The sequence below is a fragment of the Microplitis demolitor genome, chromosome 9 (assembly GCF_026212275.2).
Source record: "Microplitis demolitor isolate Queensland-Clemson2020A chromosome 9, iyMicDemo2.1a, whole genome shotgun sequence".
Lineage (NCBI taxonomy): Eukaryota > Metazoa > Arthropoda > Insecta > Hymenoptera > Braconidae > Microplitis > Microplitis demolitor.
The window spans coordinates 19,407,338-19,433,482 of record NC_068553.1 but is presented as its reverse complement, the minus strand read 5'-3'; the positions used below and the strand labels follow the sequence as shown (position 1 = coordinate 19,433,482).

At 27.7% G+C, this 26,145-nt stretch overlaps 2 protein-coding genes across 4 annotated transcripts in view; both read right to left on the bottom strand.

Annotated features, from left to right (window-relative positions):
• LOC103575984 (uncharacterized) overlaps positions 1 to 13,554 on the bottom strand; it is a 120,420-nt gene extending 106,866 nt beyond the window's left edge. For 2 of the 3 annotated variants that reach the window (XR_008404211.1, XM_053741810.1), the window contains exon 1: positions 4,128 to 4,436. The gene's annotated coding sequence lies outside the window, so the exon portion shown is untranslated. Of the gene's footprint in view, positions 1 to 4,127; positions 4,437 to 13,471 lie in introns of those variants that run through there. The other variant, XM_053741811.1, reaches the window with a different exon arrangement.
• Positions 13,478 to 15,585, bottom strand: LOC103575978 (uncharacterized). Its single transcript, XM_053741740.1, has 6 exons — positions 15,549 to 15,585; positions 14,786 to 15,498; positions 14,377 to 14,653; positions 14,163 to 14,325; positions 13,898 to 14,039; positions 13,478 to 13,738 (listed from the first exon to the last, which is right to left on the bottom strand). The coding sequence occupies exons 1-6, from the start codon at positions 15,583 to 15,585 to the stop codon at positions 13,478 to 13,480; spliced, it is 1,593 nt and encodes a 530-aa protein (XP_053597715.1).
• Positions 15,586 to 26,145: the final 10,560 nt, after the last annotated feature.

Sequence of the window (26,145 nt, the reverse complement as noted above, 5' to 3'; positions counted from 1 at the left end):
GTCCGGGAACAACAAAGAAATAAACAAAAAAATATATAGAAAGAAGTAAAGATGCATAACAAGTCTGAGGTAACAATGAAACATCAATTGAAAGTTTACTTTTTTTTTTATTTGTGACAAAAAGAAATAAAATTTCATTTCGAAAGTTGAAATGTTAAAAGCTGTAACTTTTTGTTTCGAATTTTAAATATTTTATATTAAAATATAAGTCATGTAAAAAATTGATTAACTGGGTTGAAAAAAAAAAAACATTGACAGTATCGTGGAAAAAAACTATAAAGCATATTTTTTTTAATTAATAAACCTCTCACCGAAAAATAAAAAATAACAGACTAGCAATAACCACCGACGCTTTGCAAAAAAAAAAGGAAATAAAGCAAAAAAAAATATATATCCAGTTAAAACATGAAAACATTCGATTGATCCGTCGATACAACACAGTCATACAGTTGACCCTTTTTCTTTTGAGAGCGTATCAAACCAATTGAAGCCAAATACCAGTGATACTAAAAAAAACAAACAACAGCCTAAAAAAATATAACCCGAAAAAAGTAAATTTAAACAAAAATTGACAAAAAACCTTCACAATAAATAAACTAAAACTTTTTTTTTTTTTTTTTTTTTTTTTTTTTTTGATGAATATTCTTTACATAAAAATGTCGAGTCACTGTTCAGCACAAGACAGAAATATTGACACAGATAAAATTTTATATAAAATAACATATATCGTGTATAACGAGGAAACTATACGAGAAAAATTGCACGATAAGTCAAACACGTCGTCGTTCTTCCAATATTTTCTCGCATTTATCTCTGATCCAACTAAAATAACAATAAAAAATCTTGTGAAAAAAAACGAAAACAAAAATTTTAATTAAAAATTTCATCACTAAAAAAAAATGCTAGTTAATCAATAAAAAAGAAATAAATTATTATTGTTCTAATACTAATAATAATAATAATAATAATAATAATACTAATAATAGAGTATGTTCTACATGGTCAAGTAGAATAAACGCATGTACTTAAAGTGTACAGGGGTTAGAAGAAAGAAAAAAAAAAAGTCGAAGAAAATACGTGAGAAATTGTTGAATCGGGCGATAATAATAATAATTAAAGCGTTAAATAAGCGATCGAGCGATCTGTAAGTCTAAAATGTGGAGTAAAAAGAATTTATATGTGGGTATAATGTGGATATGTAGTAGTAAGAAGAGGGGGTGAAAATAAAAAGGGGGAATGAACGTTGGATCTAAATGGCTGTGGGGTATATTTCGTCGAGGGTAAACGGGGTGTTGATGACAATGACGGGAGGGACGGGAGTACATGACAAAAGCAGCCCTTAGCTGCGCACGCGTTCGATTCAATCTGATGAATGGCCTGAGTGTCTTATTCATTCGTATTTCTATTTTCATATAAGTAAAGGGGAGTAAGAACAAACTATTTCACTCATAATTTATACACATGTGTAGGTGTCAATGTAAATGTGTGTATGCATTTTTTTTTCTTTATCTTATGCAATTTTATAATCTATTGAATTTAATGTACAGTTATAATAATAATAGGCGAATTACTAAATATTTAAGAGGGTGTTATATAAAGAGTATGTGTATGTGCACATACCATGGTAAATAACGTGGGTAATACGGATGAATGTTTGGGGTTTCATTTTTTTTTCTTCTTCTTCTTCATATGTATATTTAAATATTTAGGTAAGTGAAATGTACTTAATGGTAGGTCAGTTTTAATGATTACGATAAGCTAAATATTTGTTTTGTTGGCTGTAATTTTTTTTTTTTTTTTTTTTTTTTTTTTTTCGTAAATTGAAGGTTGAGAAAAAATTAATTGAAATACTTATCGGTATTAATTTTATTAAAAATAATACTTTTTTTTTTTGCTATTAATAACAATTGAATAATTGCCTTGATTTTAGGGTCCCTCCCCTATATATTAATGATCGAAAATAAGAGAAATAGTGAGGACATTATTTCCTTCGAGGGTCTATTTCGTCCCACTTTGACATATACTTAAAAAAATTACTTATCCGTATACTTATAAGTATCCTTAATATTTTTAAAACGGATAATTATTTACAACAAGTTAATTAAAATAATAAATAAATACAATAAAGTAAAATTATATAGTAGATATTATTGAACTAAGTACTTATTGTACTTAGGGACCTACGACAAAATACATATTGTACTTGGAGTTAATTATTCCGGCTACTAAATTATTAACATTAAACTATAAGATCCTAAAACTGCCTTCAAATATAATTAATAAATCATCTACGAGTAAATGTTAACTCTCATCATTTATATATTCCTACGATGTATAACTTTACTAAGTAATTTTAAATTTTACAAGTCTCTTCAAACGAAAAAACTAAATTTTCACATGTGTATTTTAATTTTAAAAAATGTCAAAGTAAAGACGAAAAAAAGTTTTTAGCAAGCACTCGTATTAAAGTCAACGTGAACTGAGGGATAATTTAAAAATGAAAAAAAAAAAAAAAAAAAAAAAAAAAGTGTACGGTGGACGAGTTAGGTCAAGTGCCAAACATTTTATTCGTTTGTATGAAACCGCCTTAATAACTGTGAGGTGTAACATGACAGAATAAAATAGAGTAGAGTGGAGTAAAGTGTCGGGATGTTGAGAGTTAAGTGTACTGGTGAAAAGTTAGAACAAAACTAAACTATACAGATATATACAGATATAAGGCCTTAAGTAGACCGAAAAAAACGTTTATAGAAGACGTAAAAGTCAAAGTTGTAAGACGTGTTGATGTAACCCAGGTCCCTCAACTAATACAAACAATTCTGTACATTATATTACTCTCGTAATAACTTCTTAAGAAATATATCTATATAAATATCATCCTCGACGTCTTATTCACGTGTGTCATCAAAGACTGCAATATTCAGTAGCTCGCTCGACGTCTTCCACCAGTAGAGTGTTGGCGTCAAGAGCGTAATTGCTAGACGTTAATTATCACATGAATGAGCAAGAAGCTACAGATATTATGCTATATATGATACTCCATCAAGGCATCAGGGATATGTCACGTTTTTTTTTTCATACATATACACACAAACATCTGTATATTATTTATACTTTTTTTTATTTATAATCATAATAATGCAGCCAATGAGATGTGTACTTGATATTTAGCTCTGCATTATACAAATGAGACACTCATTCAGTTCATAAAAATATAAGACGAGGGTTATAATGTTACAAGTGTGAATTTATAAAAAAAAAATTACTTTTCAAATGTTAATGCATTCAAGTACTTTGAGAAATAGTTTTTTTAATTATTACTAGCTGAGTAGTAATTAAATTTTTTGGTCTTGTTCACATGAAAAAAATTGGCTGATGTATGACAACATTTCGTACAATGAATAATATTGAATCTTATTCGAGATCAACGGGATTTGAATTGATGTTTTAATATGCCATTGAGAGTATCATTATGTGAATATGTGTCCGTATAACTATGGTTATTTATGCGTTCTAAATATATGTGTACGTGTGATGCAGATATCTCACGAGTGAATAAACGGATATTGGGTTTTTTAGCGAATCGATACAACACGGTTCAGTTGACAGAAATTATTGTTGGCAAAAAAACAAGTCGTGATCAAAATTCATGTTTTTATAAATATTACGTAAAACACATATCAATTAAATTATGATCCTGTAAAATTAAAAATGTTTGAAAAATCTTACGAGCATAATATTAAATTTCGTAAGAAAATTGATAGAAATTTGGATATTTTCTCAAGTATATGCACCCTTTAGAAACACATGCCATCCAATCCAATTCAAAGTATTGACGAAATTAAGTTACTAGTTTTTAATCCCCTCGAATCTAAAAAACTAAATAAAATTATTAACGCTTGTATAAATCAGTTACATTGTCATATAAATTATCCCCAAACTTATGTAATACAATAACCAAGCTAGTGAATGGACGGATGGATATTGGCTTGACATATGAACACATTAAAGTTAGTGTCCCAGTGTCGCAGGACCATATGATGAAATAAAATTATTTTCATGGTTCCCTTGACTGACAATTTACAACAACTCACTAAATTAATCTGATATAAAAAAATATGACTTACCAGTTTGTGGAACAAGTTACCAGATAATTTACGTCGCGTCGTAAGCCATCAGATTGAAATATAAAATTAATAACGATTCAGCTATCACAGAATTTAATAAAATCACATCTAAAGGGAATTAACAAAAACACAAAACAATAATCACAAATGACAAATCAAACACTCACTGTACACTAAAAGACAAAAAAACGGCAAACACTAAACACAAAATAAACGCGGTGAAATTATAAATTTTGATGACTTTATTAAATATTTAATTTTGGGGAGACTTGAACGCGGATAGACGCGACGATGGAGTGATCTACGAGCCCGTTACACGTTGAATGATAATATGAGATTTCGCGCGGGATTCCGATTGCCGGAAGGACGCCGGAGAAAACAACATTGATTTTGCGCATGCTCTCCTCTGCGCACGCATTTCATCCCCACTTACTCTAAATCATCCAGATGCACCTACTCGTTCATAATTCTCCGTCAGCATTTTTTACTTATGGATGCGAATCGTGACTATCGCCGGAGATTGCGGTATGTAAAAGAAGATATCGCAGAAAAATATACAGTAAAATCAGCACTGTCAAAAATTTAAACTTTTCATAACTGAAAAACACCATGAAATGAAATTTATTTCAGGAAATTTTTGAATTTCTCCTACTAGAGGACGTCATAATAAACAAAAAAACGTTTATGTTGTGATGGGTTACTCCCAACAGGAGTAAAGTTACGGGCCACTTCTTATAATATTGCATAGACAGTGTCATCTGCCCGCATCTGCCTGCATCTGCCCGTATCTGCCCGACGTCGATTACTCAAAAAATAAATTATTCCTAGAACTTTTTATGGCTTTTCCTACTAGAGGGCATCATAATGAACAAAAAACGTTTATATTGTGATGGGTTATTTCCAACAGGAGCAAAGTTACAGGCTGTTTTTCATAAAATTGCTTAGACAGTGTCATCTGCCCGTATCTGCCCGATGTCGATTACTCAAAAAATAAATTTTTTTCTGGAGGTTTCGAATTGTTTTCTACTAAAGGACATCATAATGAACAAAAAACGTTTATATTGTGATGGGTTATTTCCAACAGGAGCAAAGTTACAGGCTGTTTTTCATAAAATTGCTTAGACAGTGTCATCTGCCCGTATCTGCCCGATGTCGATTACTCAAAAAATAAATTTTTTTCTGGAGGTTTCGAATTGTTTTCTACTAAAGGACATCATAATGAACAAAAAACATTTACATTGTGATGGGTTATTTCCAACAGGAGCAAAGTTACAGGCTGTTTTTCATAATATTGCATAGACAGTCTTATCTGCCCATATCTGCCCGATGTCGATTACTCAAAAAATAAATTTTTTTCTGGAAGTTTCGAATTGTTTTCTACTAAAGGACATCATAATGAACAAAAAACGTTTATATTGTGATGGGTTATTTCCAACAGGAGCAAAGTTACGGGCTGTTTTTCATAATATTGCATAGACAGTCTTATCTGCCCATATCTGCCCGATGTCGATTACTCAAAAAATAAATTTTTTTCTGGAAGTTTCGAATTGTTTTCTACTAAAGGACATCATAATGAACAAAAAACGTTTATATTGTGATGGGTTATTCTCAACAGGAGCAAAGTTAAGGGCTGTTTTTCATAATATTGCATAGACAGTCTTATCTGCCCATATCTGCCCGATGTCGATTACTCAAAAAATAAATTTTTTTCTGGAAGTTTCGAATTGTTTTCTACTAAAGGACATCATAATGAACAAAAAACGTTTATATTGTGATGGGTTATTCTCAACAGGAGCAAAGTTAAGGGCTACTCTTCATAGAAAATTATCTCCATCCAATCCACCCATCTCCAGCTATGCTCATATGGGTCTCAATTCAAAAAATAAATTATTCCGAGGATTTTTTTGGGTTTCTCGTATAAGAGGGCACTATCAGGAACAAAAAAATATTAATATCGTATGGAAATATTCCCAACAGGAAAAAAGTTACGGGCTACTTTTCATAGAGAGACTTGTTCTTTATTATTGATTATTTTTTAAACTCTAATTACATAAGGATAATTAAGCGTTGAATAAACATCTCATTCTAATTTATAAGTTCCATAGTTAAAAAATAATCTCTTAATTACCAGAAATATAAACTAATTTTTTCTAATCTCAAGATTAGGTCTAGTTTACGCCCCAGTGGAAGAACATGCCGAGAATTCAAAATAACAAGTACCATTGAGTCTATTGCTCGTATTCTATTGCATCGCCGAACTTTCAAGATGGAGTTAGCAGTTAACCGTATGCAAACACATATACATATATATTTTTATATATAGACAAAAATTACTCGTACTAGTTCTAGTCTCTGTAGCCTTCGAAGCTTAGTTTAAAAATATAAACTCCTTCGCCGTGTATAAACGAACTTATACATTTAAATACACACGTGCACACATACACACACATTGTAAGATATCTATAGCCAACTAGATCTACCCCCGAGGAATGCTCCTATATCTAGCATCAAATATATATATATATTGTATCCCGAAGGGTGAGAGTTATCGAGACTACTGCAGCCCGATCAGTTTAAACGCCACAGGCAGTCAGTAAAAGCAAATTATTTTTTTTTTACAATTCAACTTTTTTGTTTTAAAACATTGTTTATTTATTTATGAAATGTTTTGATACATAAAAGAATTTTTTTATTCAATGTATTGCTAGAAATACTTTTGTTACAACTTACAGTAATGTCGATGTACATGTGCATGTAAATTATTTTTTTTTCATTTTATTTTTTTTATTTCTTTTTTATATTCTTGTAACTAAAAAAAAGAAAAAAGAGAAGAGCGTAAAAACACAGACACAAAGAGAACGATGGAGAAAAATGAACAAGGATGGAATCGTCGACGCGTAAACGTATATCGCTCTTCCGTGTCAACGTCGTGCTGTGATGACTGGTGTCTCGTCTTCTTATTTTGATTCCAGTCTCGCTCCAAGTGCGACAACTTTTAATTCAGCATAAAGAGATACACAGAAAAATAAAAAAGTTTAAGTAAAAATAATAATAAAAATATGACGTATTTAATTCCAAGCCTCACAATGTGTATAGACACATTGCTCTATACATCAAAATGTTGTATAGAAATAGTCATATATACATATCATATATTATTTAATCAAAGTCAGACTTTTTTATTTACAGAGAATTTTAATCAAAGTCATTTGCGTTTGCTCAACAATTTTAAAAATATTTTTAGATGACAATTGTATGTTAAGATTAGTATATTCATACCGCAATATCTGAGGATTTAATTAACACTTTATTCAATCTAATTATCCTCTTATTATAATACCTGTTTACCTGTAATGACATCGAGCTGGAATTTCTAATGACAGCTGTCTCCCAGGAATATCCGTAAGTTCTACTACTCGTATACTACAATGTAGATTGTATAGTAGTCAGTTCTATATAACCGCGAGTACTATTACATGTTCTCATTTATATATATGTGTATGCGTAAGGTGGATACGACTAAGGGGTAATATCCTCAGAAGCGGGTTAACTGGGGGTGCTGCACTACAACATCACAGCAACGATCGCAGAAGAGGCTCTGCTATGTATATATACATATATATAAACTACTATATGTAGTGTAGTGGGTACAGTACTGTACGTAAGGGTCGAAAGACTGCTTTTGTTCAACATGTTCAAGTGCATGTGTCTCATCGGAGCATATCAAGATATATGTATATTCATCTTTATTAATATATCAATGTTAAATAAATGATTGTTTATTTTATTGCGGATCTCAAATGTACCTCTTACTTGAAACAGGCGTTCTCACGAAATTACCCAAATCATCTTGTGCCTGGATAATTGTGCTTGAAAATTATCTAGACCACTTGGTAAAGTATGAAAAGTATATACATGATAAAAAATAAAATGTAGTTTAGATGGATGTAAAATAGAGAAGGATGAGGACATCGCGACGACTCTTCACACATCCTTGGCAAGCTTTTTCAGGGACCAAGTGCGGCTGTACGCATAATAGCTACCGAGTATGCACCCGACCCGCATCTACATCCATACTTACACACACTGATACTTACAGTCTAACGATAAGAACTCAAGTGTAAGTTTACAGTATATACCCATAGAGAGACGAGACCTGCTGCGCTAACATTTTATTTATTACGGTTGATGACTTTTTTTCCGTCATATGAATATTCTCTCTCTTTCTCTCTATCTTCTCGTTTTCCACTTGTTTTTTACTTTTTTTGCTCAATCTCAAAAGACCAAAAACTCAAAAGACCATTGTCTGTTTTTTTCATTCATATCACTAGACTTATCTGACATTAAAGTAACGATAAAAAAAAAAAAAAAAAAAAAAAAAAAAAAAGAAATGAACCACTCATATGAAATCGTAGATCATTAAATTTTGAAATAAAAAATTATTTAATAGCATGTGTTATTACGTATTAAACGTGAGCATAGTATTTGATTATCGTCTATCCTCGTTAACATAAATGTTAAAAATGATTTATGGAAGTAGATATGTACAAGTATGGATCTAAAGATGTATATATTTAGATAGCTAAACTAAACTATAAAAGCTAGTTGAAGCAAAGTCATTTGCGGCAACGACGTTGGTAACATATCTCAAAGACAACATCTTACCGGTCACGGAAAATGGCTCGCGCAATCTTAGACTTGAATGTCTCATCGTATCCAAAGCTAAGCTCCCAACCCATTCAGCGGACAAGTAGATATCAAATGAAAACATTGAAACAGACTGCAGTCCATGGCTACTAAAACCGGTATTTATGTATATCTATATGTATAATACCCTAAGTATACATGTATACTAGAGATGTATACACGAAGCTAGACCAGAAACACCATCCGGATTCGTACAATATTTGCACTAAGATATCGCAAAGGTATCATCTTGGACGACTTGTTTAGACTCCCTGACACATTCATCAACCCCTATTCAATACCCTGACCAAGTCTACTGATTAACTACCAACTGTCTATCTTAGATTTCAAATGTTAAACAAAAAAAATAAACCAATTCTAAGTAAACTTTCGAATTTTTATATTTTTTTTCTCAGATAATTATATTTTTATTGATTCAATTGGTAAATTACCAATTAAAATTAACGACTGCATTTTCTCGTTTAAAAAAATAATGAAAACAAGTTATTGTTTAATAATTTCTTACTTATTAATTTTCATTTAATTTAATCACAATAAATGATTAATTACAACGTACAATAAAAACATCAATAGAAATATAACACTTAGTTATTTATTAAATTAAATACAAATAAACATCGAGAGTCATTCCGCGGTTCGGTAATTTTTAAAATAATACCATAGGTAATATAATATATATTAAAGCATCAATGAGCTTATATATATGTATGTATGTATTGGTACTTGTAATTAAATCCCAGGCTTTACCTCACTCACTCACTCAGTCTCTCGTTATCGCACAATATTTAACGTCTATTAATTAACTCGCTATCAAAAATAATTGCACGTTCAATAAATATCCCTCACACGTAATACATTTAATAAATGGTTAAATAATTATATTTTCCCGCTATTATTATTATTATTATTATTATTATTATTTTATTTTAAAAATCATAATTACAAGTCTCGTATGATTGATAAAAAATAAGAAGAAAAAAAAAGTTATCCAAATGTAAAAAAAGGCTCTTCTTTTATATTTTTTTTATTTTCCGGACATGGATCAGATGATTTATATTTATCGTGTCCTGACGTAATATTATTTTGTTGATTAGTTTTAAATTTTTGATTCAATGCATTACGGGCGTCTTCAATCATTAAATTTTTATTGCCCTGAAGAGATTCTTGTTGCTGAGGAAGTAAAAACCCATAACAGCCTAATGACGCTGAACCGCGGATAATAGCGCGACCTATTGCTGCCTCGGCGACGGCTTGCTCCCACTTTATTTTATCAACATCCGTACGTAGAATTTCTACCTATTAAATCATTTTATTATTTTATTTATAAATAAATAAATTTTATTTTTAAAATAACCTCTTTTTCTAAGCGATCTAATCTTTCATTTTCCTTTGATGGTTTATTTTTATTGTCCTCAGGTTTCAGTCCATCGCAAGGTTCGGCTGGACATTGGTTCGAATACATTTTTTATAAATTCTTTTACTCTTTTTTTTTTAATTTATTCTATAAAAATTTTGCCTCATAAATTTGTACAAGAAAATTTGATATCAATAAATTAAACAAATGAATGAATTTAATTATTTTTTATTTTCATTTATAACTCAATTCATTTCTAACATCAGAAAGATTAAATTAAATTTTTTACTAAAAGCTTGTCAATATTAATGATGAAAAAATATTTAATTACAGAAATTTATCTCATATATAATTTATTATTTGCGCACTATAATTCTTGATTAAATAAAAATATTAATTTAAATAATTTAAATTGTAAAATTAGTTTTCATCAAGTACTTGGAATCGAATAATTAATTATTAATAAATTCCCCGTTTAAAAGTTATTATAATAATAATGAAGAGCAAAGGATTAAAAGCTTACATAAAATAATAAATTCAATTTAGGCATTTAATTATAAAAATAAATTAAAAAAAAGAATGAGTAAATTAATCAGGTAAATTTAAATAGATGGTGTTGAATGTGAAATGTTAAATTTTAAAGGGAATATAAATTGTGACGGGTGACTATATAACGATCCCTCGTTAAAATCGTTTATCCCTATATATGTATATATGTACATAAGTAAGCAAACAAGTATATAACAGGTAGAAAAAAAAAAAAAAAAACGATAAAAGTAACAAACAAACAAACAAACGAATAATAACAACACAAATATATGTATATAAGTATCCATATGTGTACAATAAAAAATACATATGCACAAATAAATGTTGAAACAAGAGGGAGGTTTAAAAAAAATTGTCGCATTCGAAATTATTTTTATGAAAGAGGTTTTGCTTGCTAGAGTAAAGAGTCTAGATGGTATATTATAACGATCATGGTCGTTTGTGGCAGATTATTTCACAACTTTTTTTCAATTAAATAAAATCCTACGGGTTTATAACGTGAAAAAAAATAAACATATTTATGTATATTTTTTTAAGTACGTAAATAAAAATATATCAAATCAAAAGATGTAAAATAAATATTTATATTTAATATTTATGTATTTATGTACGCGGGAGATTTAGTGTATCAATTTGTTCGAATATACAAGTTGTTCATTTACGACAGGAAATAATAACAGTCTTGTAAAAATGTCTATTTGAGGTAATTTTTAAAATTTATATGTAAAATTCAATTTCAGTTTGACATTAAATGTGATATATATGTAGATGAAACAATTATAGACGGAAAAGTATCAATGTCAATTCATAAAAGTTTTATATTGTGAACTGCGTTATATTGAGTGCATTCAGGCACGATTTTAAATTGAGATATTAAATTTTTATTTTTACGATAACATTTTTTTATTTTTCGTGGTATAGATTTTTTTCCGATAGCCATAGACCGGATATTTCTTAAAATTTTATATTAAATTTATTTTTTCAAACAAGTTTTTTTTTTTTTTTTATGCACAAATCAAAATTCTAATAAGTCTTCAAGGTAAATTAATTACATGACTTTAAAGTAAAGAACACAGAGACATCCATGAGTAGAAAGAATCAAAGGCTCTTTATTCATAAAAAAAACTAATAGAATAAAAAAATTCAAATAAATAAAAAGTAGTTAAAGAAAATAAAATATAAAGAGGAATGAAGTAAAAAGAGGCCATACGTGTTCAACGTCTGGATTATCGAAAACATGTGTAATTGATATGTGTACGACAACCCACAAGTTACATTCGACAATATTACACCTTAAAACACATGTCAACTATTTTTTTTATCTAAGAAAAAAAAAACTTGTAAAATTTATCAAACTTAAAAATTCCAATGAAAAAAAACAAAAATATAAATCAATATGAAATTAAAAAAATAGAAAAGTAGTAATAGTGTGTTACGTAATTATGTAACTACTCTGGTTAAATACATGTGCACATGCATCAGAATATATTTTCCAAGCTCCCTGTTTAGTTGCCGTAGCTGCTCTGCTGCTGTTGTTGTATACTAATCAGGATAAAAGCCATGCGGCGCAATGTCCCCAGTAGTTGAACCTTCTTGCCTTACTTAATGGAAATATTTTTCATGCACAAATAATCATAATAATGATAAAAATAACAAAAAAGTATTATGCATTATGGAATTCTGGATATAAACTTTATACGTCTGCGTATGCACATTTAATAATCGAACAGACAATCTTACTAATAAATGTAAAAAGTTATCAAGGCATGTGCGAAATTTTTTTTTTAAATATAACTGGAATTTTTTTAATTACTACCGTAACTTTGATACAAATATAAAAGTTTTCTCTTTAGTAATTCATCTATATATTTTTCAGTTGATAAACAACTAATACAAAGAGCATTGAAGTAAAAAATAAAAGTATTCCCTAGGGCAATTGAAAACTTTAATGAATATTATAGATTAAATTTATAGAAATTTTTAATAAAAAAAAAAAATAAATAAATAAATATTAATGAACTAGTTGAATAATAATTCTCTCTGTATAGTAACAAGGGTCGAGAAAGTCTAAAGGGGGTGACATTCTCTTCCTCATTCTCTGGTATAAAGTAAAGGCAACCCTAAGTAGGTGCACTTTTGGGGTAGCAGGCAAATCCGAGTACCCGAGCTACGAGCTACCCGAGTACCGTGTGCCAAGTATTATACACCTACACACATATATATAACAAGCAAGACCGACACGACTGCACTTGAAAACAGCTCAAGTACCAACCGAGACATACGAACACGAGCTAGAAGGTAAAGACTCTACTGTTGTCCTCGTCATCCTTGCCTTGGTCTTCCTCATCTTACGCTTCTATTCTATTCTATTCTATTCCTTTTACAAGAAAAGGAAACCAACAGTAAACACCAGTCCCCATTAATGCTATCAACACTAGTATAATGTAGCTATCAACAGAATCAACTAACAACATCAATCTATGTATATTTATGTATAACATGAATATTCTAATACGCTTCAAGCCATCAGTAATTTATACATTGTGATAAACTTTATATTATTATTTAATTTATAAAATTAATATTTTTTTTTTAAATAGACTTAGCTATATGTGGACTATTATCTTTTAGCTTTGATGTTGGATTCAAAGGAAAATTTTAATGACAGTCTAGGAATAATAATAAAAAAAAAAAAAAAAAAAAAAAGTACAATAAATTTATTTATTAAACTCACCACAAATTATCTTTTGTACTGATCAATAGATTGTAATTCACCGGTTGTAATAGAATCTAACACCCAAAGTTCTTTGATACCAGTGGGGCCAATTATTATTCTAGCTTTTTTAGGATCATCAATTGTATAACCACCGGCTGTTTTAATTAACTCCTTTAATACATTTTGGGGTGGGGTTGTGTTATTTTGAATATGTATCAATCCACTGGCTGTAAATAACTCGGGTACGTAAGAGCTGCCAAATATTTCTCGATCCCGTCGATTTTCCTATCAATACAATACCAAATAAATTTATTTATCCAAGTCCGATGAAAATTAAAAACAAATTACCTTGAGTACTTTTGAAAAATGTTCAATTTCATATTTATCAGGAGAAAGCCATTCAGAAGCTTCTATTGAGTTTTTAATCCACTCAAACTTTAAAACCCAGCAACCCCTTATTATACCACGAAGTAAATTAATAGTACGGACTCCAGTTGTAACAACATGAGTTGTTTTTTTACTAACAGTAGATTCCATTTTAGCCCCGGCAATTTTTTTAATCGCCTCTCTAACGATATCTTTATCCCTGTAACAAGCCAATCAACAACTCAATTAATTACTGGAAATCAATAAGCCAATAAATATACAAATCAATAGGTAAACATACACAATAAAGTAAATACTACTAAATAAATAAAATAAAACTTACCCGTTACATAAACCCGTAGCTACAATAATAATAGATTTACTGTGATTACGACTTTTTTTCGCCAATCTTTTATTTTCCATAAATACATTTGAACTCATTGGACTGTCATGATTATTATCATGAACTCGAGCTCCAGCTCCATTTTTATCAATTTTCTGACTAACTAAGCTCAATAAATTACATTTATTAGCTTTTTTGCAAACTATTTTTTTACTCTTAATAACTCTCTTCTTCTTATTCTTCTTCTCTTCCTCCTCCATCTCCTTGTCAATTATTTTCTTCCTCTGTGTTTCAGACTGAAGATTCGAGTCACTCAAACTCGACGTAGAAACTTGATTTCCATGATTAATACTATTAACTTGTGACCTAGTGAAGACAGTCTGGGTGACATTTCTTCTGACTCTTCTTCTTCTGAGCGGTTTCTTTACTTGTACAGGACTCAGACTGCTGGGCATCGGACTAAGCGGAGACAGAGAAACAGGACTGTTGTGCTGAGTAAACAATCTACGTTTACCAATATTTAATTTTTTTTTAACTGTCTCCATAATCATTTTATTTCTATCAGCATCACTGTCTGAATCCTCAGATGTCTCATCAATAATAATCGTTCCTTTATCAGTAACTTTGGGATTTTTATCAAGAGTCAAATCGTCTAAAACAATCGTTCTGTCCAATCCATCTCTGCCTTCATCACCATTTTTACTCGCAATACTAGTTTTTTGTGCAACTAATCGGGAAATGTTTCTTCTCAACTGACTCTGCTGAGTTTGTTCCGGTGTCCCCTCAATCGCATCACATTCCAAGCTTTCTTTATCACTAATTAATTTATTAATACTACAAACTTTGTTATCAATAAATCTTCCCTCTTGATCATTTTCTTCATCAATAATCGCCATGTGTCCGTGTTTCAAATTTTTTTTACCACCAACTTTATTCTCGCCATCTCCATTATCATCTTCAGAGCATTTATGATAAATATTATCAAGTGATGTATTAACGTCCATTGAAAAACGATTAGCATCTGGTAATTTAATATTTGTTTTATTTAAAATACAATTACCTTGTACTGGTGTAAATTCCATAGTTTGCTGATGAATTATCGTATTTTTATCAGTTTGATTTCTGTTATTATTCAATAAATTATAATTACACATCTGTATATTTCTAACAGATGGTTTCACACGCGTTAAATTATTTTTAGTTTGCGGTGTATTTAATATTGATGTATTTGATTTTAATACTGACGTACTTGGTAAATTACATGGCTCCTGTACATCACAAGTTGTGAAAGTTGAACATGATATTGGGACACCAATACTTGATATATTTAAAGATTCTTCACAATTATTTACATTTAATTTTGTTGTCAATAAATTTTTAAATGACCGAGTTCTTCTTGGCGATGAAATAACATTTCTTCCATTATTATTATTATTATTATTATTATTATTATTATTATTATTAATAATCTCAGTAGCTTTAAGTATCTGATCAGTCTTGTGATAAAAATCATTGTTTTGATCAAATAGTTGACGTGTTTTATTAATAATTATTTGCCTTAATTCCAAACAATTTGTACTCAGCACACTGTCTTTGACAGCTAGCTCAGTGTGAATATTTTTTTGTTTATTACTATCAGTATCTGATTCTGTTTCAGATGAAAAATTTGAATCCTTGATAATTAATTTGTCATTATTATTATCCATTAATGAAATTAATTTATTGTCTGGTGGTTCAAGATTTTTATGCTCTGATTGTATAGACGAATCTGATAATCGGCTCATATTTATTTGTAATTTATTTTTATTTGTACTTGGACATTTTTTAGTTGATTTTGATTTACTTTTAATTGATCGTCGATACATTGCTAATAATCACTACTTTAATTTTTTTATTTATAAATTATTATTTATTGAGATTTTATCCAATAACTTTAAATATATCAACAATTATTTATTATAGGTTATAAATATAACCTATAAGAGTAAATAAAAATAAACGGTTATATTTTTATTTTAATTCAATTACCGACGGTTCAATTTTGTTGCTAAAATTCTGTGTTACCGATAAAAAGTAATGGCGCGAAAACTCAAACATCATTTAAAATTAAGCGGGTTTTAAATAAACTTATGGGTCGGTACAGTTTTGCCGAAAAACTAGATATAGGGAACTAGTAATAAACCTGGCGCTACAGTAGGGAGAACTAAAACTATTGGGAGCGGATGATAACCAAAGTACTCTGTAAAAAAATATCAGTAAAACAGAAATTGAGAATTTTAAATCAAATTAAAATAGAAAGATTGCGCTACTAGTTTTAAATATAGTGTAAATTCAAAATCTACAAACCGAATTACACGGGAGGCACGGTAAGCAATTTAAATATTCGTTGCAGTGTAATTATTAAATTTAGAGAACAATACTTAATCTCGTATGACCTTATTGTAATTCATTCCATTTTTTATAATTAAAATAAAAATACTTAAGGATCATATTCCGTATAGACAATCCAGATGGCTAGAAAAGTCTGACACGGGCAACACAGTAAGCAATTGGAATAACAATTGCAGAGTGATAATTGCGATTTATAGATAATCTGTGGTCTTATATGACCGTATAGCTATTGATTCTTTTTTATTAGTAGAAAACAGTACCTGAAGGAGTACGTTCTATTTAGACCGTAAGAAAGCTGATAAAATCACACACGGTCGGCACGGTAAGTCATTTAAATAATTACTTTATTGTCAAAAATAGTTTTCATAAATTTTTGTTACTTTTTTAGTGAATTATTGTTGGTGTTTTTATTTATATTAACTATTAAACAATAACATAATTTTAAATTATCAAATTGACTCAGCAGACCATAAAAAACCTCACACGGTCGGCACGGCAAGCTATTTAAATAATTACTTTATTGTCGAAAAAAGTTTAAATAAATTTTTATTACTTCTTTAGTAAATTATTGTTGCGGCTTTGATTAATATAACTATTAAACAATAACATAATTTTTAATTATCCAATTGACTCAGCAGACCATAAAAAACCTCACACGGTCGGCACGATAAGTGAATTAAATAATTACTTTATTGTCAAAAATAGTTTAAATAAATTTTTGTTACTTTTTTTGTAAATTATTGTTGCTGTTTTTATTTATATTTATAATAAAATAATAACATTATTTTTAATTATTGAATTGACTCAGCAGACCATAAAAAACCTCACACGGTCGGCACGGTAAGTGAATTAAATAATTACTTTATTGTCAAAAATAGTTTTCATAAATTTTTGTTACTTTGTGAGTGAATTATTGTTGGTATTTTTATTTATATTAACTATTAAACAATAACATAATTTTAAATTATCAAACTGACTCAGCAGACCATAAAAAACCTCACACGGTCGGCACGGCAAGCTATTTAAATAATTATTTTATTGTCAAAAATAGTTTTCATAAATTTTTGTTACTTTGTTAGTGAATTATTGTTGGTATTTTTATTTATATTAACTATTAAACAATAACATAATTTTTAATTATCAAATTGACTCAGCAGACCATAAAAAACCTCACACGGTCGGCACGGTAAGTCATTTAAATAATTACTTTATTGTCAAAAATAGTTTTCATAAATTTTTGTTACTTTGTTAGTGAATTATTGTTGGTATTTTTATTAATATTAACTATTAAACAATAACATAATTTTAAATTATCAAATTGACTCAGCAGACCATAAAAAACCTCAAACGGTCGGCACGGCAAGCTATTTAAATAATTACTTTATTGTCGAAAAAAATTTAAATAAATTTTTATTACTTCTTTAGTAAATTATTGTTGCGGCTTTGATTAATATAACTATTAAACAATAACATAATTTTTAATTATCAAATTGACTCAGCAGACCATAAAAAAACTCACACGGTCGGCACGGCAAGCTATTTAAATAATTACTTTATTGTCGAAAAAAGTTTAAATAAATATTTATTACTTCTTTAGTAAATTATTGTTGCGGCTTTGATTAATATAACTATTAAACAATAACATAATTTTAAATAATCAAATTGACTCAGCAGACCATAAAAAACCTCACACGGTCGGCACGGCAAGCTATTTAAATAATTACTTTATTGTCGAAAAAAGTTTAAATAAATATTTATTACTTCTTTAGTAAATTATTGTTGCGGCTTTGATTAATATAACTATTAAACAATAACATAATTTTTAATTATCAAATTGACTCAGCAGACCATAAAAAACCTCACACGGTCGGCACGGTAAGTCATTTAAATAATTACTTTATTGTCAAAAATAGTTTTCATAAATTTTTGTTACTTTGTTAGTGAATTATTGTTGGTATTTTTATTAATATTAACTATTAAACAATAACATAATTTTAAATTATCAAATTGACTCAGCAGACCATAAAAAACCTCAAACGGTCGGCACGGCAAGCTATTTAAATAATTACTTTATTGTCGAAAAAAATTTAAATAAATTTTTATTACTTCTTTAGTAAATTATTGTTGCGGCTTTGATTAATATAACTATTAAACAATAACATAATTTTTAATTATCAAATTGACTCAGCAGACCATAAAAAAACTCACACGGTCGGCACGGCAAGCTATTTAAATAATTACTTTATTGTCGAAAAAAGTTTAAATAAATATTTATTACTTCTTTAGTAAATTATTGTTGCGGCTTTGATTAATATAACTATTAAACAATAACATAATTTTAAATAATCAAATTGACTCAGCAGACCATAAAAAACCTCACACGGTCGGCACGGCAAGCTATTTAAATAATTACTTTATTGTCGAAAAAAGTTTAAATAAATATTTATTACTTCTTTAGTAAATTATTGTTGCGGCTTTGATTAATATAACTATTAAACAATAACATAATTTTTAATTATCAAATTGACTCAGCAGACCATAAAAAACCTCACACGGTCGGCACGGTAAGTCATTTAAATAATTACTTTATTGATAAAAATAGTTTTCATAAATTTTTGTTACTTTTTGAGTGAATTATTGTTGGTGTTTTTATTTATATTAACTATTAAACAATAACATAATTTTAAATTATCAAATTGACTCAACAGACCATAAAAAACCTCACACGGTCGGCACGGTAAGTCATTTAAATAATTAGTTTATTGTCAAAAATAGTTTTCATAAATTTTTGTTACTTTTTTAGTGAATTATTGTTGGTGTTTTTATTTATATTAACTATTAAACAATAACATAATTTTAAATTATCAAATTGACTCAGCAGACCATAAAAAACCTCACACGGTCGGCACGGCAAGCTATTTAATTAATTACTTTATTGTCGAAAAAAGTTTAAATAAATTTTTATTACTTCTTTAATAAATTATTGTTGCGGCTTTGATTAATATAACTATTGAACAATAACATAATTTTAAATTATCAAATTGACTCAGCAGACCATAAAAAACCTCACACGGTCGGCACGGTAAGTCATTTAAATAATTACTTTATTGTCAAAAATAAAATAAATAAAAACAAGAACAATAATTTACAAAAAAAGTAACAAAAATTTATTTAAACTATTTTTGACAATAAAGTATTTATTTAAATAGCTTGCCGTGCCGACCGTGTGAGGTTTTTCCTGGTCTGCTGAGTCAATTTGATAATTTAAAATTATGTTATTGTTTAATAGTTAATATTAATAAAAATACCAACAATAATTCACTAACAAAGTAACAAAAATTTATGAAAACTATTTTTGACAATAAAGTAATTATTTAAATGACTTACCGTGCCGACCGTGTGAGGTTTTTTATGGTCTGCTGAGTCAATTTGATAATTAAAAATTATGTTATTGTTTAATAGTTAATATAAATAAAAATACCAACAATAATTCACTAACAAAGTAACAAAAATTTATGAAAACTATTTTTGACAATAAAATAATTATTTAAATAGCTTGCCGTGCCGACCGTGTGAGGTTTTTTATGGTCTGCTGAGTCAGTTTGATAATTTAAAATTATGTTATTGTTTAATAGTTAATATAAATAAAAATACCAACAATAATTCACTCACAAAGTAACAAAAATTTATGAAAACTATTTTTGACAATAAAGTAATTATTTAATTCACTTACCGTGCCGACCGTGTGAGGTTTTTTATGGTCTGCTGAGTCAATTCAATAATTAAAAATAATGTTATTATTTTATTATAAATATAAATAAAAACAGCAACAATAATTTACAAAAAAAGTAACAAAAATTTATTTAAACTATTTTTGACAATAAAGTAATTATTTAATTCACTTATCGTGCCGACCGTGTGAGGTTTTTTATGGTCTGCTGAGTCAATTCAATAATTAAAAATAATGTTATTATTTTATTATAAATATAAATAAAAACAGCAACAATAATTTACAAAAAAAGTAATAAAAATTTATTTAAACTTTTTTCGACAATAAAGTAATTATTTAAATAGCTTGCCGTGCCGACCGTGTGAGGTTTTTTATGGTCTGCTGAGTCAATTTGATAATTTAAAATTATGTTATTGTTTAATAGTTAATATAAATAAAAACACCAACAATAATTCACTAAAAAAGTAACAAAAATTTATGAAAACTATTTTTGACAATAAACTAATTATTTAAATGACTTACCGTGCCGACCGTGTGAGGTTTTTTATGGTCTGCTGAGTCAATTTGATAATTTAAAATTATGTTATTGTTTAGTAGTTAATATAAATAAAAACACCAACAATAATTCACTCAAAAAGTAACAAAAATTTATGAAAACTATTTTTGACAATAAAGTAATTATTTAAATAGCTTGCCGTGCCGACCGTGTGAGGTTTTTTATGGTCTGCTGAGTCAATTTGATAATTAAAAATTATGTTATTGTTCAATAGTTATATTAATCAAAGCCGCAACAATAATTTACTAAAGAAGTAATAAAAATTTATTTAAACTTTTTTCGACAATAAAGTAATTATTTAAATAGCTTGCCGTGCCGACCGTGTGAGGTTTTTTATGGTCTGCTGAGTCAATTTGATAATTTAAAATTATGTTATTGTTTAATAGTTAATATAAATAAAAACACCAACAATAATTCACTCAAAAAGTAACAAAAATTTATGAAAACTATTTTTATCAATAAAGTAATTATTTAAATGACTTACCGTGCCGACCGTGTGAGGTTTTTTATGGTCTGCTGAGTCAATTTGATAATTTAAAATTATGTTATTGTTTAGTAGTTAATATAAATAAAAACACCAACAATAATTCACTCAAAAAGTAACAAAAATTTATGAAAACTATTTTTATCAATAAAGTAATTATTTAAATGACTTACCGTGCCGACCGTGTGAGGTTTTTTATGGTCTGCTGAGTCAATTTGATAATTAAAAATTATGTTATTGTTCAATAGTTATATTAATCAAAGCCGCAACAATAATTTATTAAAGAAGTAATAAAAATTTATTTAAACTTTTTTCGACAATAAAGTAATTATTTAAATAGCTTGCCGTGCCGACCGTGTGAGGTTTTTTATGGTCTGCTGAGTCAATTTGATAATTTAAAATTATGTTATTGTTCAATAGTTATATTAATCAAAGCCGCAACAATAATTTACTAAAGAAGTAATAAAAATTTATTTAAACTTTTTTCGACAATAAAGTAATTATTTAAATAGCTTGCCGTGCCGACCGTGTGAGGTTTTTTATGGTCTGCTGAGTCAATTTGATAATTTAAAATTATGTTATTGTTTAATAGTTAATATAAATAAAAACACCAACAATAATTCACTCAAAAAGTAACAAAAATTTATGAAAACTATTTTTATCAATAAAGTAATTATTTAAATGACTTACCGTGCCGACCGTGTGAGGTTTTTTATGGTCTGCTGAGTCAATTTGATAATTAAAAATTATGTTATTGTTCAATAGTTATATTAATCAAAGCCGCAACAATAATTTATTAAAGAAGTAATAAAAATTTATTTAAACTTTTTTCGACAATAAAGTAATTATTTAAATAGCTTGCCGTGCCGACCGTGTGAGGTTTTTTATGGTCTGCTGAGTCAATTTGATAATTTAAAATTATGTTATTGTTTAATAGTTAATATAAATAAAAACACCAACAATAATTCACTAAAAAAGTAACAAAAATTTATGAAAACTATTTTTGACAATAAACTAATTATTTAAATGACTTACCGTGCCGACCGTGTGAGGTTTTTTATGGTCTGCTGAGTCAATTTGATAATTTAAAATTATGTTATTGTTTAGTAGTTAATATAAATAAAAACACCAACAATAATTCACTCAAAAAGTAACAAAAATTTATGAAAACTATTTTTGACAATAAAGTAATTATTTAAATAGCTTGCCGTGCCGACCGTGTGAGGTTTTTTATGGTCTGCTGAGTCAATTTGATAATTAAAAATTATGTTATTGTTCAATAGTTATATTAATCAAAGCCGCAACAATAATTTACTAAAGAAGTAATAAAAATTTATTTAAACTTTTTTCGACAATAAAGTAATTATTTAAATAGCTTGCCGTGCCGACCGTGTGAGGTTTTTTATGGTCTGCTGAGTCAATTTGATAATTTAAAATTATGTTATTGTTTAATAGTTAATATAAATAAAAACACCAACAATAATTCACTCAAAAAGTAACAAAAATTTATGAAAACTATTTTTATCAATAAAGTAATTATTTAAATGACTTACCGTGCCGACCGTGTGAGGTTTTTTATGGTCTGCTGAGTCAATTTGATAATTTAAAATTATGTTATTGTTTAGTAGTTAATATAAATAAAAACACCAACAATAATTCACTCAAAAAGTAACAAAAATTTATGAAAACTATTTTTATCAATAAAGTAATTATTTAAATGACTTACCGTGCCGACCGTGTGAGGTTTTTTATGGTCTGCTGAGTCAATTTGATAATTAAAAATTATGTTATTGTTCAATAGTTATATTAATCAAAGCCGCAACAATAATTTATTAAAGAAGTAATAAAAATTTATTTAAACTTTTTTCGACAATAAAGTAATTATTTAAATAGCTTGCCGTGCCGACCGTGTGAGGTTTTTTATGGTCTGCTGAGTCAATTTGATAATTTAAAATTATGTTATTGTTCAATAGTTATATTAATCAAAGCCGCAACAATAATTTACTAAAGAAGTAATAAAAATTTATTTAAACTTTTTTCGACAATAAAGTAATTATTTAAATAGCTTGCCGTGCCGACCGTGTGAGGTTTTTTATGGTCTGCTGAGTCAATTTGATAATTTAAAATTATGTTATTGTTTAATAGTTAATATAAATAAAAACACCAACAATAATTCACTCAAAAAGTAACAAAAATTTATGAAAACTATTTTTATCAATAAAGTAATTATTTAAATGACTTACCGTGCCGACCGTGTGAGGTTTTTTATGGTCTGCTGAGTCAATTTGATAATTTAAAATTATGTTATTGTTTAGTAGTTAATATAAATAAAAACACCAACAATAATTCACTCAAAAAGTAACAAAAATTTATGAAAACTATTTTTATCAATAAAGTAATTATTTAAATGACTTACCGTGCCGACCGTGTGAGGTTTTTTATGGTCTGCTGAGTCAATTTGATAATTAAAAATTATGTTATTGTTCAATAGTTATATTAATCAAAGCCGCAACAATAATTTATTAAAGAAGTAATAAAAATTTATTTAAACTTTTTTCGACAATAAAGTAATTATTTAAATAGCTTGCCGTGCCGACCGTGTGAGGTTTTTTATGGTCTGCTGAGTCAATTTGATAATTAAAAATTATGTTATTGTTCAATAGTTATATTAATCAAAGCCGCAACAATAATTTACTAAAGAAGTAATAAAAATTTATTTAAACTTTTTTCGACAATAAAGTAATTATTTAAATAGCTTGCCGTGCCGACCGTGTGAGGTTTTTTATGGTCTGCTGAGTCAATTTGATAATTTAAAATTATGTTATTGTTTAGTAGTTAATATAAATAAAAACACCAACAATAATTCACTCAAAAAGTAACAAAAATTTATGAAAACTATTTTTATCAATAAAGTAATTATTTAAATGACTTACCGTGCCGACCGTGTGAGGTTTTTTATGGTCTGCTGAGTCAATTTGATAATTAAAAATTATGTTATTGTTCAATAGTTATATTAATCAAAGCCGCAACAATAATTTATTAAAGAAGTAATAAAAATTTATTTAAACTTTTTTCGACAATAAAGTAATTATTTAAATAGCTTGCCGTGCCGACCGTGTGAGGTTTTTTATGGTCTGCTGAGTCAATTTGATAATTTAAAATTATGTTATTGTTTAATAGTTAATATAAATAAAAACACCAACAATAATTCACTAAAAAAGTAACAAAAATTTATGAAAACTATTTTTGACAATAAACTAATTATTTAAATGACTTACCGTGCCGACCGTGTGAGGTTTTTTATGGTCTGCTGAGTCAATTTGATAATTTAAAATTATGTTATTGTTTAGTAGTTAATATAAATAAAAACACCAACAATAATTCAATCAAAAAGTAACAAAAATTTATGAAAACTATTTTTGACAATAAAGTAATTATTTAAATAGCTTGCCGTGCCGACCGTGTGAGGTTTTTTATGGTCTGCTGAGTCAATTTGATAATTAAAAATTATGTTATTGTTCAATAGTTATATTAATCAAAGCCGCAACAATAATTTACTAAAGAAGTAATAAAAATTTATTTAAACTTTTTTCGACAATAAAGTAATTATTTAAATAGCTTGCCGTGCCGACCGTGTGAGGTTTTTTATGGTCTGCTGAGTCAATTTGATAATTTAAAATTATGTTATTGTTTAATAGTTAATATAAATAAAAACACCAACAATAATTCACTCAAAAAGTAACAAAAATTTATGAAAACTATTTTTATCAATAAAGTAATTATTTAAATGACTTACCGTGCCGACCGTGTGAGGTTTTTTATGGTCTGCTGAGTCAATTTGATAATTTAAAATTATGTTATTGTTTAGTAGTTAATATAAATAAAAACACCAACAATAATTCACTCAAAAAGTAACAAAAATTTATGAAAACTATTTTTATCAATAAAGTAATTATTTAAATGACTTACCGTGCCGACCGTGTGAGGTTTTTTATGGTCTGCTGAGTCAATTTGATAATTAAAAATTATGTTATTGTTCAATAGTTATATTAATCAAAGCCGCAACAATAATTTATTAAAGAAGTAATAAAAATTTATTTAAACTTTTTTCGACAATAAAGTAATTATTTAAATAGCTTGCCGTGCCGACCGTGTGAGGTTTTTTATGGTCTGCTGAGTCAATTTGATAATTTAAAATTATGTTATTGTTTAATAGTTAATATAAATAAAAACACCAACAATAATTCACTCAAAAAGTAACAAAAATTTATGAAAACTATTTTTATCAATAAAGTAATTATTTAAATGACTTACCGTGCCGACCGTGTGAGGTTTTTTATGGTCTGCTGAGTCAATTTGATAATTTAAAATTATGTTATTGTTTAGTAGTTAATATAAATAAAAACACCAACAATAATTCACTCAAAAAGTAACAAAAATTTATGAAAACTATTTTTATCAATAAAGTAATTATTTAAATGACTTACCGTGCCGACCGTGTGAGGTTTTTTATGGTCTGCTGAGTCAATTTGATAATTAAAAATTATGTTATTGTTCAATAGTTATATTAATCAAAGCCGCAACAATAATTTATTAAAGAAGTAATAAAAATTTATTTAAACTTTTTTCGACAATAAAGTAATTATTTAAATAGCTTGCCGTGCCGACCGTGTGAGGTTTTTTATGGTCTGCTGAGTCAATTTGATAATTAAAAATTATGTTATTGTTCAATAGTTATATTAATCAAAGCCGCAACAATAATTTACTAAAGAAGTAATAAAAATTTATTTAAACTTTTTTCGACAATAAAGTAATTATTTAA

Excerpts from the sequence above, each read along its gene's own strand:
- LOC103575978 (XM_053741740.1), bottom strand. The coding sequence starts at position 15,585 with ATGGAAGAAATGTTATTTCATCGCCAAGAAGAACTCG. Across the intron at positions 14,040-14,162 it reads GCTACGGGTTTATGTAACGG|GGATAAAGATATCGTTAGAG; the intron begins GTAAGTTTTATT and ends GGCTTGTTACAG. Across the intron at positions 13,739-13,897 it reads GTATAATAAGGGGTTGCTGG|GAAAATCGACGGGATCGAGA; the intron begins GTTTTAAAGTTT and ends TTGTATTGATAG.